This window comes from Numida meleagris, chromosome 7, assembly GCF_002078875.1.
Source record: "Numida meleagris isolate 19003 breed g44 Domestic line chromosome 7, NumMel1.0, whole genome shotgun sequence".
NCBI lineage: Eukaryota > Metazoa > Chordata > Aves > Galliformes > Numididae > Numida > Numida meleagris.
The window spans coordinates 18,937,949-18,960,135 of NC_034415.1; the positions used below are offsets into that span (position 1 = coordinate 18,937,949).

Below are 22,187 nucleotides of genomic sequence, written 5' to 3' on the forward strand. Positions count from 1 at the left end.
CAGTTAGTGGAATTAGTAGGTCAGAAAAACTTGTGGACTCATCAATGTAGCTTTAGTCAAAATGTATTCTTCAGAGGTGCAGTCTTAGTTTGAGAGCAAATATTTTCCACACAGCAAGATCAGACTTCTAGAGTTAATGGCTTAGAAAAATACATGTACTCTCAGCACAAAGCTAAGTGAAGGGATGGCAAACTGCCAGTTTATATAATTTGCTTGTGCAAGGTAATTCTAGAAGCCTACATAGAGTGGAGTGGTACTGGGATAATGCTTGAGCATTAAACTAATAAACATGTATGGTATGTGCAAAACGATTCGAAGTAGGTCAGCATAAGTACACTTTCAAGAGGTATTCTGAAAGAGCTCTCTATATCAGCTTCCTGTTCTCTTATTGGCTGGGAACAACTTTTCTTTTATGTTGGCTTTGAATTTATAGCTTCAGCTGCCAGTATTGCTTCAAAATAACTTGGATATAAATGTTCCATACTAATACTCCATGCTTTTTCATCTAGGTCAGGTGTAATGCTCGCTTATAAATTAGGGGTTCTTAAGATACATATCCTTTTAATGGAACAAAAAGCTGCAGAAGAGCTTTGCAAATAACCTGCAGGCCGCTATATTGCACCTGCACTACGTACACTTGGTTGTTAATCCCTGATCATATGAGCACTATAGCTAAGGTTTTGTTTGTGTTTCGGTAACCACAAGTGGAAAAACAGAAAACAGTATTTTCTTCAGCTTACTTCCACTTTACTACATGTACTGAATTTTTCCTCCAATTAACTGACAGAGTTACAGAGTTTTCTTGGTAAACTCTGATGCCAACTTAAACCATTTGATAGAAGGGTCTAAGTCCCAAAGAGAGCAGGTTACCCAAGATTTTGAAAGTAACCTACTGGGTAGAGAAAAGATATAAATGTTTAGCAAAAATAATTCATCCTTTTTGTCTGGTCTCCTGATTGGCACATGTACTCTTCAACACAGAATAGCTCTGAAGAAACTGTAGTTTGCTTTTTGTCACATTGTTAACTGGGAATTATAGAAGAGTGTGTGCTATGGCCACAATGGGTAAGAAGATTTTAGTGTGGAAAAAATGAACATGATGAAAGCTGACTTTTACCGAGACTTTCATACAAGATGCCAATCAGTACAAGTCCAGACACATGTATTTTTCTGCTCATCTGAGAGTACACTTATTCAGTTCCAAAATCTTTGGAAGCAGAATTGCTTCAACATGAAATACAAACATGAAATAGTGTAATCTGTACTGGACCTATTTCAGTTAAGATTTGTGGACTTACCCACAAGAGTTCAGTCTGAAGTCAGCGTTGTCTTCAGAAATGCAATCTAAGTGGTAGGTGAGCATCTTCTGAAACAACTTACTAAAATGTATATCTTTATTAAGTTAAGATTAGTTAGCGGAGTGAAGAAAACAATTGTTTATATACAAGTGATACTGTACTGAACTAATGCTTTAGTTTTCAGTTAAGATACAAGGCTTCTGTATTTAAGAAAAACAGCATTCCAGATTATTTTTATGGATTGATGAACTGTAGTTCTAAAAGGTGTGTGGAGGTTGGAGGAAAGGCATCTTTAGAACTTCTAAATTATCTTTAAATCCAATGCCTTCCATGGCAGATTGTTTAATTTTATTTACTAGGTAAACATATTTATTTTCATTCTTGCTCAAAAAATACTCATCTTTTGAACTTCATGCAGAGTGCTATTTTATGTAATAAAAGGTTTTTTGAATTAGAATCTGAAGTTTTTAAGAGAAACACAGTGAGAAGAGAGCATAACTCTGAGGAAAAAAGAAATTAAGTAAGACGGCTCGTGTGAAATACTTATCTCAACAAGTTTTTCAACATAACCTTTGTGCTGTAGAAATGCATCTCTCAGTGCTGCTAGTCATTCATGGATTTTTCTTCATCAGACTTGTAGTTTCTAGCTCAGCCAATGATGCCTGTGTTCATAATGGTGCATGTATTACATACATTTATATATTCTGTGCTTCTCTGTAGCAGTGGCCCTGAGAACTTTAACATATGCAGTTGCTTGCAAAAAAAAAAAAAAGCAGGAGAGATGCATGGAGAATAACTTTTTAAGAACAAAACTAAAAAAATGTTAGAGACCAGTGTTGGGATAGTAGTGAACTGATGAAGAACTTGCCTTGGAAAAGAGAAACGTAGACTACTTCCATAAGCAGTTTCACAGTTTTTTTAATAAAATCACACATGGTGTGTGTATATGTATAAAGCAGAATACTTGCTCACCAACACGTTTTTTTCCATAGTAATGCCTTTTGAAATGTATGATATGCCAAGAACTTGAGATGGTTTAACTGGCTTTAGTTTGTAAGAAATTGGAATACGATTATGTCTTAGGATTAAGTACAAAATAGTACCAGGAAAATCAACGATGGCAATTCTGGTGTCACTGCATGTATCACACTTCAAATACATGTTATAAGAAGCTGACACTCATGATGTCTACAAGTATGTGATTCTTTTTACATAATGTTTTCCACGAGGTTAATGCTGTTTCCTTATTTGGTGCTTTTTTATGCAATTAACTTATTTTTACTGTCACTGCAGGTATGGAGGAGGACCAGCTGTTAACCATCTGTATGTTTGTCATACCTGCCAAATAGAGTCTGAAAGACTTGAAAAAAGAAGGAAAAATGAATTGGAGATGTTTATTCGGGTAAAAAAGTAAACAATTCTTAGACTTTCTGCTTTTCAGCATCACCTGATATTCGTGACTTGATGCAGGATGTTATCAAAATTTCATAGGCAATTTCTGTAACAAATGATTTTTACTAAATGTGTGCATACCTATACAGAATCCTTTCCTTTCTGTTAATAACAACAATGTTCTTATGATATCTCACACAATTGTTTATACAGAAATACATATTGAGGAAATATTTCATGTTTCTTAAATCGCTTCTTTTATTGATAGCATGGAAACTGAATGTAGCCATGTAAGCAACTTTTCTTTGTACACTGCCAGTGATCTGTCCTGTGCAAGAAAATGATCTATAGTTTCTAAAAAAAAAAAGAATAAAATATTATGATTTTAGGAAATTTGAGGCTTCAAGAAATAATTTTTGTTAAAGAAACATTTTTCCCCTGATGCAATTAAGTCTGAGATTGTCTGTAGCTGTTTTCTGTGATGTTGCCTTGCGAGAGAATCTTGAACAACTCAAACTGATTTTCTTATTTTTACTTTTTTACTTATTTACTTTAATAGGAACAAAAATCTTACATGTTTTCATCTAAAGCAAATAAAAAGTTGTGAAAAATCCTAGTGCATGAGCTCATTGGGCCTGTTCAGAGTATTGGGAGAAAAACAAACAGATGAAAATATAGTTTATCACATAAAAAAACCTTACGTAAAACTGATAAGCAAATCTTTAAAAACAGTTTTATTTTACAAAAATTTTTCAGCTTTCTTCTGCCATGTCAAAGTTCAATCTTTACAGTAATACAGTAATTATTTGGTAGCATTTGATTGGTAAGCGCTTGTGCTTAAGAACCAGTCTACTCTTGTTGTTCTCAGAAGAAAAAAAGTTCTTGAGAACAAATCATTTTTTTCAGATGAAGGCTGCCACTACATCAATCTCACCTCAGGAATTCACCAAGGACTTCCTGTTCTGATGGCCTGTAGTTGTTAACGTTATGTAGCAGTGTAATACTATGTTGTTAATAGTTAAGAGTGGTTGAAAGAGCTTAAAGGAAAAAAAAAAAGGCAGAAAAATGAAGGTCCATTTTTCCTTCCAGCTTTATAGGGCATTCCAAGAAGAAGAATCTCCATCAACTTTTTACTGCATCAGTATGCAATGGTTCAGAGAATGGGAAGGATTTGTAAAAGGCAAAGACAGTGGTAAGCTGTGCTTCATTTCAAAATACCAGTTCTTATTTCTTGCTACACAGTGGTAATATTTTTGTAAATTTTTTTGCTTTGATAGAGGGATGGAGGATTAGCAGCAAGAGAAGGCAACAAAAGTTCTTAGAACAACCATCTAAGATGTTGGGTTTATGGTTGCAAATATACCCAGGAACCACATTGCAAAATACAGTGAAATGTTGGTAATTCACAGGAACGGATAATGAGATAGCTGTAGAAAGAACATTGTATCTTTGAGCTGGTGTGGAGGGTGATTGTTGTATCCCTGCTGCTGCCTACAGATATTGGGGAGGATGTATTTTGCAGTACAAACTGATGGATAATGCTGCAGCCTCTGCAGGAAAGGTGATCTCACTGGCTCAGCATAAACTTACAGATAACTCAGTAACAACCATAACAATACAACTTGAGTATTCTTTAGGTGCCTCTAAAGATGTGAAATGGAAACTCTGATAAAATGTTCTACAGTCTTATCTGAGTCTGCTTTAGAACAATTTTGCTAGGGGTAAAAATGAGGATTAATTTGTATTTGATGTTGCTTGAAGACTTATTGTAATCATGGATGTTTTGAAAAACTTCCTCTTAATTAAAACTCTGTTTATCTGTTAACAACTTAAAACATGCTGTGAGGCAGTACAAAAAGCAAGCGGCAGACAAACTAGCTATTTCTCCTTCCATTCGAAAATGAAAACTCCAATCTGCCTTTTTTTTTTTTGTACTCTAATTTTAACCATCCTTTCTGTCACAATAGATCCCCCTGGTCCCATTGATAATGCTAAGATTGCAGTAACAAAATGTGGAAATGCTGTGCTAAAACAAGGTAGGTGTCTGATACTACTGCAGTATTGGGCTCCTTGTGATATATTTGCTCAAGTTCGGTAAAATTACTATGAATTCTTATCTTTAACTGTTACGGTGAAATGGTGATACCTAATGAATCTGTATTCTGTTCTTGTTTCAGAACTAAAAACTAAATGTTAGGGTGTGGTTGAGGAACCGGCAGTTGTTTAAAGGCCCATTTCTTTGAGAGAAAAATTTGCTCTCGAAGAATTAGTATCTACAATAGGCTAATCCAAGGGCAGATAAGAGTTTAAGAGGAGATGGACAGTACCTTTAAAATGGCCAAACTGTGCATTTGGCTTTGTAGCGCTTTGTTGCGTTTCTTTGCTCTGAACGTTAGATTTGCTTGGCTTTTAGATTGTTGTTTATCTGTATGTAGTTATTTGAATCTTGAAATCTAATTTGAAACAAGAGCTGCTTCTGATAGAAGGAAATCATACTTAAATGTTGTTGCTCATTTTTTTGGAAGTTACCACTGTATATTACAAAAAGCTCTCTAGCACATAAAGATAAGGTTTTTTTAATTATTCTTCAGTCAGATGGTTAAAACCAACCATCTGTTTGAAAACTTGTGGGTACAGAGAGAAAAAAAATCTAATGTCATCTTTATGAAGATCTCAAACTTCATACAGAAGCATAATATCAATATATTAATTATAATGCATATCAATATTTAAATAGCTCAACTATTGCAGTGTTAAAATTGAGGAAAAAATCCAGCTACCAACTAAAAGTCAATTTAACTTAATGCCTCAGCATGCATAAAGAACCTACAGGGGGCAGTCAGTAGAGGCCAGTAGGTTCAACATGAATCTTGCCAATTGTGAAATGCAAAGAACACACTTAAAAAAGAATGAATTCTTGCACCCATGAATTTTTGTAGCACATCTTAATGGTTAAAGCTCTTAACATAGAAATTAAATACAAGTCTTCAAACATCTGACTGATGTTTAGTAGCAACGTAAAATCAGATTAGAATCGATAGTAAAATAGACAGTTATTGACTCTGAACTTCAGCTATATCGGTTCAGATTAGGTAGAACTAGGGTAGAGATTAAGAGGAATAGGCTGTGGAAAACTTCTAAGTTGTGAGAGAAAAGGGAGGATTGCCTCTAAATAGTGTACAGTATTATATAGTTCTGTGACTCTGTGGTCCTGATCCCACTTCTAATGAACTAATGTTTGCTGTGGCTGTTCAATTACACCTGAACGCTGGAAGCTTAATAAGGGAGTGAAGATCTACCCCTGTGCCTGCAGAGGTGGACTTGTTTTTTGAGTCCCTGAAAAATGTAAAACTCAAATGTAACTTCATTAGTACTGGCACAGGATCTGCATCATGACTTCATATGGAAGTTTTGTGTGGCTAAGTTGGTGTGGATAAACAAACTTGAAGCTCTTTGCTCCTTTTATCTTTGGGAGTTTATTAGATGTGAGGCATAGCAGGAGGCCTGCTGGAGCAGGTGGCAAGGACAGAAAATATAGGAGACAGGGAGAGAAGCCTTTTTTTTTTTAAGTAGAAATTTGGCTCAATGAAACTTAGACGTAATAAAAGAATGTTGGGAGAAACTTGCTGTAGTGCAAGTTCTTAATGAGTTGCTTAAAGAAAGGGTGTTTATTCTAGTAGAATAGAAATTTGTCCTCTGTTATCTAGGTTAACATGAAGAATACACTACAATTGTATCAGGCAGGATCACTCTGATTAAATATGGAGGGATGATATGCTGATGTTCCCTGGCCCCTTGCTGTTCTAAAAGTTTATGGAGAATCAGAAAAGACTGTTGGATGCTGTCCTGGGACAGCAGAGAAACCTCTAGCCAGAAGAGTGGGATCATAAGCAGAGACTTTAATAATAAACAAAAAGAAGTCAGGCTGACTCATCACACTGCCACATACTTTTATTCTTTATTATCACTATTATTTATTTGATGCAAAAATCTTGAATCCTTGAAGTTTACACAGTAATGGTTAGGAATTTTTTTGTTAATATGAATCCTTCCATACCAGGAAGCAGCTCCACAACTCCAAGACCTATCAGTTGTTAGCTTGCTGGATAAATTTCAGTTAAAATGCACCATGTGTTTTGTATTTGGGGTGTGTTAAGTACTGGATAGTTTTGAGAGAAGGTAGCGTGTAAGAATGAAGAAATATAATGTTAATACAAAAAAGTCCTTGGGTTTGGTAGCTGGCACAAGAAAAAGTGCAAATTAGATTTCTGTTAAATTTGAAATAAATTCTTCTTTTTGTATCTGTTACAAGCTTCAAATAGTCATGGAAAGAACTGTTCTACGTAGTAACTAAAACGTTTAAAATGTTTGCAGGTGCAGACTCTGGACAGATATCTGAAGAAACATGGAATTTTCTTCAGTCAATCTATGGTGGAGGTCCAGAGATCATACTCAGACCACCTGTTCCTACAGTAGAACCTGATATCTTGCAAACAGAAGAGAAGATTGAATTAGAAACTCATTGTCTGTAGCTACTGAGGAAAAGATGAATTTGTAAGGAATCCAGCTTCCTTACCAAATGCCCAAAATACATTCCTAAAAGTTTTATTCTCTTGTCTGTTGGAGGCACAGCTCACTGGGCATTACATTAACTACAGAATTGTAAGTTGAAATATGTATTGCAATTTGTTTAAATGAAGACTGTTTCTCTGTTTTGGCAAGTGTGTAGTTTGTTCTTCTTGGAGTGTTTGGTCAGTGGAAAACACTGTCATTTCTTGATTTTTCGGTGTAAGTCAAAATCCTGTTACATCCTTAGACTTGAAAAATGGGAGCAAAGTTCTAGAGATGTTATGTATCCCTCCTGACTGGGCTTCTGATACCTACAAACTTCTGCCTGTCTTAATTGTCAAGTCTTGACAAGCCTAGGTATAAGGAGGGTTTATTCTAAATGGATTGCAATCAATGATAAAGAAAAAGGATTTTACTTTCTTAAGTGCTCAGGAAAAAAATTCTCACTTATTTTGCACTGTAAGTATATAAAATGAATAGTATATAACATCCAAATCTTAACATATTTGAATGGATCAAACATTAACGTAGATTGAATATTGTTTTAGGCAGCGAATGTCGTAAGTTATTACCTGCTCAATTTTGCATCTTTAGGCTTCTGTAACTCTATAAACCTGCTAGCATTAATAATATTTGTGAGAAAAAGATACAGTCTTCTTTAGGGTAATGTTTGAGAGCATGAAATGTGAAATGTAAAATGATTACGGACATGAGTGATATAAATTTCAGAAGTTAAATTGTCTGGTCTCTTGAATTATATTCACAGATAGTTGCTTTTGAAGAGTTTTATTGTATTGTTCATTGGCATGATGACCTATAATGTGAAAAGCTGGATAAAATGTATATATTGCAAAACTTTACTAAATGAGTTAGATTGGAATGCAGAATGGCACTTGCTCTTTTCTTTGCCTGATAGCTATCAAATAAGCAATGCTATTCAAGGCTACTCAATTAAAAAAAGAAGGGGGGGGGGAGGGGCAAAAAAACCAAACAACCTTAAAGTGGGGAGGGTTGGGAGCCCTCTTAAATGGTTTTCATTTATTACATCAATATGAAAACTTCTGAAGTAATACTGTGATATTATTCCTATGTATTTCCTGGCCACTTTCTATTTAGGCAATGACGTGGACAGTTGTAACTCCAGAGTGAAAAATACTGATGTAACATTCTTCCGGCTAATTTTACATCTAATATAAAATGAAAGTTGTACTTCATAAAGTACTTAAAGCCATTGTGGTTTAAAGCCACCTATAAGAGTCTCAGTGTCCTATAACCTAACGCATTTGACCATGTATGTTGCTGATATGTTGTATAGGAGGTTCTGTCTGAAATCCCAGCTGTAAATCCCAGCATTTTCCTTAGCCTACCCGAGAAGAACTAGAGCTAAAACCAGAACACAATAGGGTGGATGAGAGGGGCAGATGAACAGCAATACAAAGCCAATGATTATATTACTAGTACATAAGAAAAATATTTCTTAATTTTAAACCTTATTAAACTTTATCACAAGTATCAGTTGGCCAGCCAACGAAATGTTTAATCTGGATAAGTAGAACAGACTGCCCTAGTAAAATCCGCAGAGGAAGAAAGGCTGGAATGGTGGGGACATTAACTTGTCCAAGGCATGAAGCAGTGTCAAGTATTCAGGGTATTACAGCAGATCAGATGAAGAGTCAAAATCCAATTATAGCAAAAAACAAAAACAACAAAAAAAACCTGGGTAATAGTAACAAAAGCATCAGATGCAAGGCACAGGAGGTAATTATTCTGCTCTACTTGATGTTGTGCTTGATTGTGAGATTTCATCTGTACTGTTCCCAGTTTTGGATGTTACTTGATAATAAATGCAAGCTGGGGAAAGATGATTTCAGAGAAGAGCTGCAAGACTCAATTCTGAAAAGTAAGTTCTCTTGCTTAAAAGAATGCTGAAGGAAGATTCAAGGAAGAAAGCAGTTTTTCTTAGATGAGTAGGAATATCTGCCTCTACTTCAGTAATGGTGACTTGGGTTTAGATAGAAGAAATACTTCTAGATTTCTAATAGTCTAGCAGTTCTGCAGAAATTTTTTCTACTCCCTGAGAATCCACTGTCATACACAGTCCTGAACTGTGATGTGTATAAACCAGTAACGAGATGCTTCAAAGTAGCAGAGCTGTGAAGTGCTTCTGTCACCTCAGTGACAGGCATCCTCACGCTACAACTATTTGTCATGCTAACAAAAAAGGAAATTCCCACGTTTGCAGAGATGAAATGTGTTTGTGTTTAAGATGGTTCCAAAAAGATGACTGCCTTGCTTTTAGCCCTTTGAGAACTTTACAGGGGATTTTATGCCACAGAAATGGAAATAGCCTTTTAAAATAAGACAGTGTGGGAGAACTCCAGATGGAATGCTTGTGTGTAGTGGAAGGCAGGCAGCATTGCAGTGTTTAGAGGAGAAAAACCTGCACTGCGAAGAGAGATCTGATTAACAGCAGAGGAAGAATGCATCTCAGAAAGGGGCCATGGAAATGATTTTTCTCCATAAGCCTTTAACCAGACTTCTTAAATTGTTTGTCCATTTGTTTCCAGTTGAGGAAAGACAGCAGTGTGTTTCGGTAGCAGGGAGGCTGTCATTTCAAGAAGGGAAAATGCAGTGGAGGCCTTATTTGAGGCTTGGGACTCTAGATTTGAGCTGTTAAAAGCCTGCTGTTCAGTCTGGTCACTTTAACTCTCTCTTCTGGAGAAAGCTGCCTGGGGAGTAGAGTGCAGCTTATCAGCTGAAAGTTTGTTTTCTCTAAATTTTTCAGGATGGTGGTGGTGTTGTCTATTTACTTATTGCATGCAGTTTAGCTAAATGCTTATTGGAACCTTCAGCATCCAGAAGGATGCTTCAGATACTGTGTGAAGTAAGTGAACAGTATAATTGGAGGGGAAAAGATTAACTAAAGAGCTATTGAATTAGTAGCAAAACAAGGCACTTCTACAATATACTCGAGAGCTCAGAGCTAAGTAGTATGTCTGCTTAATGAAGCAAGTTAGTTGTAAAACTATTCCTTGTCGTTGGGATGTTTTACTGACTTAGAAGCTGGTCTTCTCCTTTCCCGTTACTGGAATATTAGGAAATTGAGAGAGTTCTAGAGAGGATTATGATGAGAATTCACTTTTTTTTGTTAGTCCAGAAAACTGTTTCTGCAGGTTGAATCTATACTACTCTTAAGTTTAAGGATGGCGACTTGTGTATCAGTTTATATTTAAAATGCACAGTCTATTTTTCCTGTTCCTTAATTGGCTGGAGGCACTACAGTAACTATTTCTGGTTCTACTCTGGAATAGCAATCTTGAGTAGATGCATCAGATAAAGTTTTATGTTTTTAAACAGATAAATGACACTGGAATGCTATAATGGGTGTCAGTCTTCCTGTCAGCCTGAGAGCTTGCTAGGAAAGTTAGAGATTCTATACACTGTTCAGTAACTCTACCAAGAGAAGATTAAATGGAGCAAAAAAGCATTGTACTAATTCATATCAGACAAGATCAGAATCAATTTTGGTAACTGCATATTTTGAGTAGATTTGTCGTCGTCAGCTGTTGAAATGCCTGAATGCAGCAAAGACATGTTTGTATGCATCTAACAAGACTTGCTGTAGGGTGACATCTCTGTGGTATGAAATCTGCCAAATCTGAATTCAAGAGAGAATAGATACACTCCTTGTTGCCACATGTCCCTTGCCGTGTTAAGATCTTGCATTAGAACTTTACTGCTCTGTCTAGATGCTATATTGTGACTTGCAAACTACTCTATGCAGTTGTATGGAAGCTATTCTTTTTTTCAGTTTAATCGCTTTTTACCGACAATACTGCATTTCATGTGGAAGTTCTGGTCTTTTTTTGCTTTGCCTGGGATTCACGTAGTCGCACGGGAATTCTTACTGTTCTACCAATAGAGTTATGCTGATTGGAGTTACCTTCTGAGCAAGATATCAAAGTCAAGACATCTGAAGATTGGAGTCAACAAGTAGTACTATTAGTCTCTAATTTGGAGACACAGAATACTCAAAATCTATCCTTTCAGCATAGCACAACACTCAGTAATATCTGAATGATCTTATATGTAGAGCCTTCTGTGAATTTGTATGATCCTGTATTTTCTCAACCCTAGAGCAGGGTAGTTTCATATAACTAGCTGCTGAGCTAGCAGCTTGTCCTACTGGTAGTGGGATATCAGCATAAAATAGTTAGAAACATGCTTGGCTACAGAATACATTAGGAGGATGTAATATTTTTTTATTTGTGGAACAGAAGTTAAATGCTTGAATTTTTCTTAGGAAATCTGGTGTAATTTAATGCGTGTTATGTAATAATGCTGCTTTTCAGATTCAAAACTCAAAGTAGCTGGCTTTTAGTAACACAAGGTACCCTACAATTTCTCAAAAGGACTAAATCCAAGGAGCTTCTTTCCATTTAGTACTACAGATGCTTGTTTATAATGAATATTCATCATATAAGCTAATTTTGAAAAGCGGACCTGAGATTTGGAAAATATACAGGAAAATGTTCAGATTATCTGATTGAAGAAACAAGCAGATTCTTCTTATTTGCCATACAACCATTTTACAGCAAACTAAGAAAATCCTGTTCCATTTATTCCTTTTGAATTCCCTATGTACATCTGGCTTAGTGCAGTCTAAGCAGTTTTCTCACTGAAAACCTTTCAGCTCTTCATTTTGCCCAGGAAATGAGTAAAACAACTAGGCTTTTTCATTCTTCCAAACAGATGGCTTTTCTGGCTTCCCTCTATACTTAAGCCATCCAGAGCCGACAATTAGTAGCAGGAAGCAAAGTAAGAATTCTAGACTTCAGAAGTGTCACAAAGAAGGACGAATCACTTTTAACATTATTTCACCAAAACTATCTAGTTGTTGACTTAGTTTATCTTATCAGTTTAAACAATATTCTCTTGGAGTTGGGGTAGAAAAAAAAGGAGGAAAAACATCATTTATTTTATTGCATATATTCTGTAATAATTACTGCTGTTTAAAACTTGTGGCTTGTCTGAAATCAATAGCTTCAGCCTAGCTCTCAGTGATTCAACAAGGCGATAAAGCTTTTTTCCTCTGTAAATGTGTGAACACTGCCACATCATAAGATAAAATGTCCCTGTCTGTAATGCATCTGAAGTTACAGGTGTTTGCTTACAATAGCTGAGTCATACTTTTCATTAAAAAGCTGGTATTATCACAAAATGTTTCTCTCCTAAAGGTGTGTCAGCTGAGATATGCAGGTTAAAAAAAAATATTCAATTTCTGAGAAACAGATCACTGATTGGTTTTATGGATCCTTGTGCAACTACAGGCCAAGTCATTCAATGACTGGTTTCCTTGTAAGTGTTGTATATAGCAGCTATGCTATTTGATTGATTTAAATAGGTTGAAACAGGGATGCTACCATAGAAAACATGAGCCAAGGAACAGCTCTGTCAGTGCTGTACCTTATGGTCTTCAGCACCTGTCTATGCACAAACAAGAGCTGGGGCTCCAGTGAAGTTGTGGGGATAAAACAGCTCATTTTCTAGCTAATAGTGTTTTAAGAGGTGGGGCTGACCTCCTCTTCTTTAGCTTGTCCCACTATAACATGAGGAAAAGCTGTCATTAACAGAGTTTTCCCTTGATCAGAATGTTTTTTTTGTTGTTTTTGTTTTTGTTTTTTTTTTACTACCACCAGTGGCAAGGCCAGAAGAGTTGTTATTGCATTATAAATTTCTTGAGGCTGTCCACAACGATTATCGGTGTACAGCAGAAGCTGCTGCACAGAGAAAATGGTTGTGCCAAGACTTAGGATTTGGGTAGGTAATATGAGTAGCTGGGGAAGGGGAAATGTGTTAGAGAAATGGGACAGTGCTGGGCAGGAGCGTATTCCTTTATGCTTAGGAATTATTTAGAAGCTACTACAGCATCCTGCAGGGGAGGAGCTGCCAGATAGCATGAGCAAATGGAAAAAGTTTGAATTGTGAGGACAACAGAGTCAAAGTAGAGCCCCATCCAACCAGCTTCAAGCAAAGCAGGTTTCTCAGGGTTTAAATGTAAATTTTCTTGGGTGGAGATACTAAGTATAATAAGAATAAGCACAGTAAATATGCTTGATCTCCTTACTATGCATGGCTTGTTTTTTCCTCTTTGCATGTAGTTATTTTTCTCTGGTAGGCTTGCTGAGCCAAACTGCCCTGTGGGTATGCAATTGCTGGATTCAGTCCAGCGAAAGCAGGGGCATATGGAGGTGGAGCACAGCCCAGGAGCATCCCCTTCATTAGCAGGAGCCATTACCTAAAACACTGTGCCATTAACAACGGTTGCTCTGTTATCATCCCATCACTGGGCATTATTGCCTCTTAAGCAAGATAGCAGAGCATAGCATTTAAGCACTCAGTGAATTGAAAGCAAATCCTGGTCTGGGGTGTGGTTAGGCAATATGGTTGGACTGGTTTAAACTTGTTGCCAAAAAGTATCTTCTGCCAAGAGAGAACAGTCCTGCTCCTCCCCTCTGCTGGCAACACCTTTGCCCCCGCTTCTCGCGTGCTGCCTCCATTGTCCGTCATCCAAGGCAGTTATTTCTTAGCCGAAAAATAATACCTCAGGAATGGGAACAGTTTCTTGGCGGCTTGGAAGGTGTTCTTGGGTGTTCAGATGGGCACCCGTGGGGACAGAGGGGGAGAGCATGGGGAAAGGGTGCTGCTTTGTGTCAGATCAGCTCTGCTGTATTGCTCAACTGCAGCCTGCGGCAGCCATGGGAACTTGAACAAAATACAATAGATTTTGCTGTGAGAACACTCAGTTCTACTGTGAAAGCACTAGCACTTGGCTGCAATGCAATAATGTCTTCAACTGCTGCAGCTGTTGAGCTAAGCAAACATACTTCTGCTCTGATCGCAGTCAGTGCTTACAGGTGCTTCTGCAATAACAACACAAAAGGCTCTGTTGCTCTTTAAGATTTAGGCACATGGACAGAAGGCTACATGAGAACAGTGGCAGAGAATCAACAAAAAAAAATTCTTTCTCCCTCTTGTGGGATTTCTGTTGTTTTGAATCCCTTCACAGGATTTCCAAGTCAGCAAGAAACAGGGAAAAGTGAAAACCACTCGGGAAAGTGGAGAAGTGACTGAGGTTTCTGTGCAGACTCCAGGGCTGCATGGCCAGACTAGTAATTGAGACAATTACGATGTTGTTAAATCGAAAAGATCCTTTCTCTACAGAAGCACAATCAGTCTGACCACCACAGTGACTGTCTTTAAAAGAAATTGAAAAAATTTCTCACTCGGTCACCTTCTATTACAGAAGACTGTTCTAGTGTAGGATTTTCCAGCAATTTGCAGAGTTGCTAGGGGTTCTTATTATAATGCTTTTATTGTTTTTATTGCCTTTCATAAGCATTTATATAGAAAACTTGAATCTTCTGATTTCTTGTTACCCGAAGCTCTCCAAATAGGTAAAAAATAATTAAAAAAAAAACCACAAAACAGTGGGGTTAGAGGAGCGGTAGCTCCTCTCCCTTTGGGAGAAGGCATCGGTAAATAATGTCCCATCACATAAGCAGGCTCATTCGCAGGGAACGAGGAGGATGCCAGAATAAGACTTAAAAGGTCGATTTTTAGACATCGTCCAGAGAGCGCTGGATGCGGAGCCACGGAGCAGCGCCCCGCTTCCTGGGCTGAGAACGGATCCCAGCCGCAGCACGGCCTCCACCGGGAGCCGTAGGAAGCGGTGCCCGCCGGCAGCCCGCCGCCCGCTCCCATCCCCGCCTGCCCGCAGCGATCCCGCCGCGCCCCGGCAGCCGCCGCTTGAGCCGCACGCGCGAGCAGCGCCGCGTCCCCGTCTCCTCAGGACGCCCCGCCGGGCACCTGCCCCGCGCGCGGGACTCAGCCCTCCCCGACTGCCTCGCGGGGCCGCCCGGCGCGCGGCTTCACCCGGCGCAGCCCCCCGCCCCGGGGCAGCGGGCAGGCCGTGCCGCCGCCCCCGCCCTCTGCCAGCAGGCGGAGCTGCAGGGAGCGGGTCCCCGCCGCAGTGGCTGGAGGGGGAGGGGAAGGAAGCGGAAGGAGCCGCCGCCGCTGAGCTGAGGGGAGCAGGCGCTGTGCGGAGCCGCCGCCGCCGCCGCTGCCGCCGCCTGGTGCGGGCAGCACGGAGGGAGCGAGTCGCGCGCCAGGCTGCGCGGGGCCGGCCGCGCCGAGGAACGGGCGCCAGGTGAGGGGTCGGGCCCGGGCCCGGCCCCGGGGAAAGGGGGACCCGGATGGTGCCGAGTTCGGAACCCGCGAGGGGAGGGGGAAGAAGAAGGAGGAGGAGGAGGAGGAGGAGGAGGGAAGGAGCGGGGGGAAGCCCCCACGTGACCAGCGCGTGCGGGAGGAGGTGGCGGCTCGCGCGCCCCGTTCGAATCAGCTGGCCGGCAGCGGCGCCTCCTGCGCGTGCGCGGCGGCTCCGCCTCCCCCCTCCCTCTCTCGCTCCCTCCCCATGACCCCCCCTTCTCCGGCGTTACGTGTGTGCATGGGTGTCCGTGCGCGCGCCCGGTCTGACACTGCGCGGCTGGGGACACGTGCGCGGCGCCGCGGCCGCCATGTTGGGTCTGAGAGCGTGCGCGCGCGCGCGGGGCCGGGTCGGGTCGCGGGGCGGGGATGGGAGAGGAGGAGGGAGGGGAGAGCGGGGAGAGGAAATCTCGCGAGGTCGCGCGGTTCCTGCGGGAGCGGGTCGGCTGCAGGATGGCGGCGCGGCGCTGGGCGTGCTGGGTAATGGTAACGGGGGCCCGGGGGGCGGGGACCCTGCGAACAGCCTCCTCCCCGCCGGCGTGCCCCGGGCCGCGCGGGAAGCGGGGCGGGGTCGGGCGCCCCGGGGAAGCGCTACTGGCTCCGCTCCCGGCCCTCCCTCCCTTCCCCCGCCCCGGCCCGGCCCCGCCTCACCTCAGCTCACCTCGCGCTGCCCGGGCCGCGCTTCGCTCCTCGGAGCGGCTCTCGCCCCGCCCGGCGGTGGGCCCCTCCGACAGCGCGTGCTTCGGAGCCCCCGGCCGGCTCTGGGCTGTTTCTGCGGCAGCACCTGCGGACGGGGCCCGGCCTCGCTGCGCCTGGGCTGCTGGCGAGCCAGGAGGGGGCGAGGAACCTCCTGCTCCGGTTCGCCCCTCGGCCCTTCCTGACCGAGGCTGTTAGCAGCCGTTAGTCCCTCGACCTCTTGTGGCTCGGGGGCTCGGCCCGTGCCCTCCCACCCCACAGGCACCGCGTGGTGCTGGCACCGTCCACTGGCCGGGCACACCTGTTCCTGCTGCTGCGCTCAGGTTCTTGCAGTTGGACGCCCGCTGCTCCTATCGCTGAGCACGAAAGACATCGCAGATCTGATCTCTGTATGTCCCAAGCTTGTAAAATAGTTTTCAGTTTCCCGTTCCGCTCAGAGCAATAATTCCCATAGTGCCTAAGTGTCTCAGCTCCCCTTTGTCTCCCAGCCCTGATTTTAAGGGGAGAACATATGCTTCTGTGTCATCCTTGTGGTATCTTGTGTGCTCTGATTATCCCAGAGTGCTGACAGTGGCTGTGGTCTTGGAGTTAAACTCTTCTTGTTACTTATCTACACTTAGGCTGATGCATAATGGTATCAAAAATTTCATAAAAGAATGCGTTCTTAGTGTTTGGATTTCCAGCTGTTACTCAGAAGTATGTTTGCAGTCTAGATGCATTGTATTAGCTCCTTGGTGGTTGTAGGTGTATTTGCACGTTTTCCATTGATATTGCCATTACTACTAAACTAATGACCAAAACTTTAAGCATACTCCATATTTTGTATTAAATACTAACTTGTACAACCCTTAGGGACACACCTTTTCAGTGTATTTCTGCCCTACAGTTAGTAATGACACTTTTCTCCCTCTTAGCTGTTGCAAGGACTGGAAAAACATTGGTTAAAGAAAAGTGCTCTAGGGGAGAAAAACTCAATTCTTCTAAAGAAAAGCGTATGTAGTAAAATGTTAGTGTTAGAAGGGCCCAGTTTAAAAAGAAGGAGCTGTCAGGTGAAATTTTCACTCAGTTGAAGCCACTTGTGAAACTCCCTTGCCTTAGAAGGGATTAGTTAGCTGTTTCTTTCAGCACGTGGCTTCTAGCAAGTTATTCAGAACAGGAACAACTTTGGGTGCAGATTTTCTGCTTATTTCATGAAAACGTGGTATGTCCTAAAATTACAGTAAAGGCTTTTTGTGAGGGGTTGTTACATAGTGTGGCCATCTGTGTCAATAAGGAGTATCAATTATGACCTGAAATTGAATTTCTGATGTGTCTATTTGTTATGTAGTCCAGTAATGGTACTTCCTGCAGCTCTTAGTTGTACTGCTGTTAACTGAAATGATTTTTCTTTGCATTGCATACTACAAATGTGTAATTAATAAGAGAGAGGCAGTATTAGGTAGCTTAGTTACTGAGCTATTTAGTGATGAAGTTCAATCGTATGTTTTGTCTCTGGAAAATGAGAACTAGTAAATGGGATTTTTGAACTCAGTATTACATGTTTGGTATGCAAAAATAACTGGATCTCTGTTTCACAAGGTTTAGGAGGATATCCTATGGACTTCTGTTCTATTGCTGAGCAGCACCTAGCTGCTCTGACATTTATTAGTGTTTCGAATGTAGTGTGATGTTGGATTCCCCTCTGCTGTCTGCCACATACAGGATGGGGACCTTCCTCTCCCAGTATTTCTGGGAGACTGGAGGAAACGTTGGATTCTGGTTCTTACAGATCATTCTAGGTGCTAGAAGTAGATTGGCATCTTGTCAGTGATAGTTGCCTGGTGGCTGCAAGGTGGTAAGACTTTCACTTTCCTCTTCTACTACTGTGTCGTGTAAGTGAAATAAGAAACAGTGTCTTCATGTTTCAAAACATTCTCAGCAAGTTCGAATAGAAGTCTTGGCAGTCTGTCCTATTTCCAGTTGTTTATTATCATTTTTTTTAAATGAGTCTTTCACATTTGAAAAGCTCTCTTTCAAGTCTTTACAGCTAATCTATCAGTGGTTGCTTTGTTAGGGCTTTCCCCGGAATTGAAGTCTTTGCATTTTGCAGGAACTTGCTACAGGTCTCTTCAGTCATAAAGAACCAGATTTGCAAGAGAGAGCTTGCTTTTCAAGTATTCAGCATTTGCTTATATCCATAGATTTACTTTGTACTGACATAAATTCTAGAAATGCAGTGCTGGAATACCTATTGTTCCCTTCCTTTCAGGTTGGTTTAAATGTACTTGGATTATTCCAGGCAGATATTTGTAGAAGTTGTCCTTAAAATCCTGGAACAAGAGAAAAATCTTCCACCTCTGTAGGCGGGAGAGAAGTTACAGAAAGGGGAAACTTTCTCACTTCTGGAGTGAGAAAGTTCTTAGTTTCCAAATTAAGTGTACTTTGCTGGAAATCAAGCTGCTTATTATGAGAACTTGCTTCTGATAGACGTTACACTTAAATCTAATATTTTTCTAGCTATAAGAACATTGTAAATGTGGCTTGTGCTTCAAAAACTGCCTTCAGTGTAGGAAGACTTTTCTAAGCATATGTTTTAATTTTGTGAAAATCTTTCAGTTTGAGTAACTGTTGAAATACTGTTAGGAAACGCAGAGGTAAGCATTAGATAGCACTTTCTTTTTCTTATTGGGCACTGTTCTTTAAACAAAAAAGCTTTTAAAAAGATAAGGTGCATTTTCATAATCAAAGCAAAATACTTGGTTTTGGTTTTGTAGCATAACAGGCTGATAACTTCTATAGTTTGTGTCTCAGTCTTATGTTACTAGTTACAAGCTCATATTTAATTCTGCTTATACAGACAGTTATCACACAGGAGTTTTTTAATATCTTCAGATCAAAAGCTTAAATTATAACAACTGCTCTTGAAAGTTACTTTAAGCTTTTAATGCTTGTAATGAATTCAGTTAAATGTGGTAACACCAAAAGATCAGCTGTTCCAATCCTCTGCCCTTTGGAAATACACCAGGACCGTTCTCTTTGATGACCAAGTTCCTTTTTTTGTTGCTTGTTTCAGCAGCTCATCAGCCCTTGGTTAAAGTTTTGCTTGACACTCTATTTGAATATTTTTGCTTTGCATTACACTGATAGCTTTCTGTCTTGGTGCTTCTGAAAACAGCTGACGCCCCTTGTAACAATGTTTTCTCTGTTCCATTAGCTGCTCTCCATTTCTATTTCTGTGTATCAAACCTCATCATAAGAGATAGAATATGGATGTTGGCAAGATAGAAAATTTAATTGTCCAGGATTTTAAAGGTCTTTTTACTAGTTCAGTTAACGGTATTTAAAGACAAATATTTGCTTTGATTAATTGGATGTATATGTGCCAGACAAACTGCTGTAAGAAGGATCAGAGCAAAAGCTTCTCCTTCAGAGAATACTGGCCGGTAGCAGGGCAGTGGGATTTTGTCTTTCACAGCTCTGTCCTGAGACGTATCTCATTCCGTCCTTAAAGTGCAGTGATTTGAGCTTGATTTAAAAACTTATTTGAGTTAGAAAATAGAAAAATCCAAAAGGAAATGTGCGTTCTTGACAGTTTGCATGTTGATAAATAAATGGTAATATCCTGCTTTTTGTATTTGCCTTTTTTTTTTAATTGGTTCATGTATATACTTATATATCTGATCTGAATTTGTCAGAGCTAGAGATTTTTTGGGGTGAACGTGCCATTGTTGTATCTCTGTTATAGGCAAGAAAAACAGGAATATGGCCCAAATTCAGAACTGGAAGAGCTGTGCAACTAGGTTACTTTGCCACTAATACTTTAAAGGGGGAATAGAGTGCTGGAGCCTCCCCTGTGTGTTTGTGTATGAAGGTCTTCCAGCAGAGTGATAAAGCACAGTAGTGCTGAAGTTAGAAGTTTTATCTCCACAGATAAAGAATCCAGAAACACCAAAAATAGATACTGTCAGAGAAGATTTGCCATGCTGGTTTCTACTTGTTAATTAAATGCTCTAAGGATGTTTCAAATTGAAAGAGTGCAGTGAGTGGGATTTAGCAGGTGCATTTTCTGAGTTTAATCCCTTTTAGTCTTTCAGTTTGTGACTTGGATGATAGAATGGAGATTTACTAATTGCTAGGACAGAGCTCAGGGTGGGGGGAATACAGGCACCGCAGCGTGAAATGATCTCAACAAATCGGGCAGGTGATCTGAAGGAAATACATGGGATGCTTTTCAGTAAGGAGAAATGTAAAATGATATGTTTGGGCAGCAACAATAAACTTAAAATGATAAACAACTGGCAGGATAACAGTTCTGCAAATAAGTGGCTGTATCACAAAATGAACACAAGAGTCATTCCAGCCTAAAAAAAAAAACACACCAGGAATCACACTGGGATATAGGAACTGGATTGTTGTAAGATATGAATTTCTTCTGCAGCGCACTCAGCATAAGGCCTCAGATGATGTACTGTCTGCTTTTTGTTACTGTGCTTCAAACAGATTTGGACCAATGGAAGAGTATTTAGGGGAAGGTTGCAGTAATGGCCTCTGAGGAAGGACCAGAAAGACTGAAATTGTTTAGACTGTAGCAGAGACAGGGAGGCGTAATAACAGGCTTTAAGCATGGAAAGGATCGCTGCAGAGAGGAACGTAATAAACTGTTCTCTCCAGGTAGGATAAGAAATAACGGTCCTAAATAGCACAAAAGAAGTTTTGATGCTAGAAAAAGCTTTCCAGCTCTATGGATAGATAAAAACAGGGTTGAGTGTGTGAGGGAGGTAATGGGATATCTGTTGCTGAAAATGCTCTAGAAGAGATTCAGTAGGCTTCCTTTAGAGGTAATTTGGGTGAGTTGGCCTGTCCTTGGCGTAGGAGGTGGGGTGCTTTGTCAGCGTAAGATCTCCACATTTTTATGATTTTTATAATGTTACTGGCCATGAGTAAACCAAACAAATGAAAAACCCAAACCAAATGAAAAATGCGGACCTTATGGTAGAGAAAAATCTGATGTGACAGTCTGTAAAATCTAGTTTGAAAAGATGCATCAAATATGTTCATTAATGTGTTGTTTTATAAAGCATTTATTTAAGAGCTCTGTAATGTAATATTAAAATTTACTTGAATAAGCATCCTTTTTTATCTTTGACTTCCTTTTGTGTGGTGGTTTATTGTTTCTGTATTTGCTTTTTATTTATGAACCATTAGAAATAAACTGAGCTAGAGTCAAAGTCTTTCAGAAAACATCACTGACAGAAAGCAAAATTAAAAAGATTAATCTTAGGAAGCCAGGGAATCAAATATATTGCAGGCTTTAAAACAGAGCAGATCATGCAGCTTTAACTTCTCGCTGTGAAACAGAGATAACAGCTGTTATCTGAGAGATGTATATTGAGTGATAATCAGCACAGACAAAGATCTTCAGGTTCTTAAAGAGTTTATTATGTAAGTGGTGTTCTTCAGAATTGGTTTGTGTTCCTTAAATTAGGACTGGATTTTAGTCTTTCATCCCCGTTGCTGTGTAATAGTGATAATATTGAAGAGGCTGAATAAGAATGCGTGCTTTCTACTACATATACTGTTTCTAAACAAAATCTCTCCTTTGAGAATTTTTTAGGTGATTTGAAAACCTTTGATTAGATGAAGGAACTACCTTAGAAACAGAAGAGTTACTAGAGCTTCTAGGATTAGAAGCACCAGACAGTTTGACAGAACTAGACAGGCCTTATGAGGAGCGGCTGAGGGAGCTGGGATTGTTCAGTCTGGAGAAGAGGAGGCTCAGGGGAGACCTCATCGCTCTCTACAACTACCTGAAGGGAGGTTGTAGTGAGCTGGGGGTCAGCCTCTTCTCTCTTGTAACTAGTGACAGGACGAGGGGGAATGGCTTCAAGTTGCGCCAGGGGAGATTTAGGCTGGACATTAGGAAATACTACTTTTCTGAAAGAGTGGTCAGACGCTGGAACAGGCTGCCCAGGGAGGTGGTTGAGTCGC

General features: G+C 40.3%; 2 protein-coding genes across 14 annotated transcripts in view; both read left to right on the forward strand.

Moving 5' to 3' along the window:
• USP33 (ubiquitin specific peptidase 33) overlaps positions 1-8,143 on the forward strand; it is a 37,361-nt gene extending 29,218 nt beyond the window's left edge. For 6 of the 9 annotated variants that reach the window (XM_021404191.1, XM_021404195.1, XM_021404190.1 and 3 more), the window contains exons 22-25: positions 2,592-2,700; positions 3,780-3,882; positions 4,658-4,726; positions 7,065-8,143. In XM_021404191.1, coding sequence (XP_021259866.1) covers positions 2,592-2,700; positions 3,780-3,882; positions 4,658-4,726; positions 7,065-7,222 — 439 coding nt within the window. In that variant the 3' untranslated portion in view covers positions 7,223-8,143. Of the gene's footprint in view, positions 1-2,591; positions 2,713-3,779; positions 3,883-4,657; positions 4,727-7,064 lie in introns of those variants that run through there. The other 3 variants (XR_002441029.1, XM_021404196.1, XM_021404197.1) reach the window with 3 other exon arrangements.
• Positions 15,320-22,187, forward strand: part of ZZZ3 (zinc finger ZZ-type containing 3) — a 55,850-nt gene continuing 48,982 nt past the window's right edge. For 3 of the 5 annotated variants that reach the window (XM_021405489.1, XM_021405490.1, XM_021405491.1), the window contains exon 1: positions 15,893-16,004. The gene's annotated coding sequence lies outside the window, so the exon portion shown is untranslated. Of the gene's footprint in view, positions 15,469-15,892; positions 16,005-22,187 lie in introns of those variants that run through there. The other 2 variants (XM_021405486.1, XM_021405485.1) reach the window with 2 other exon arrangements.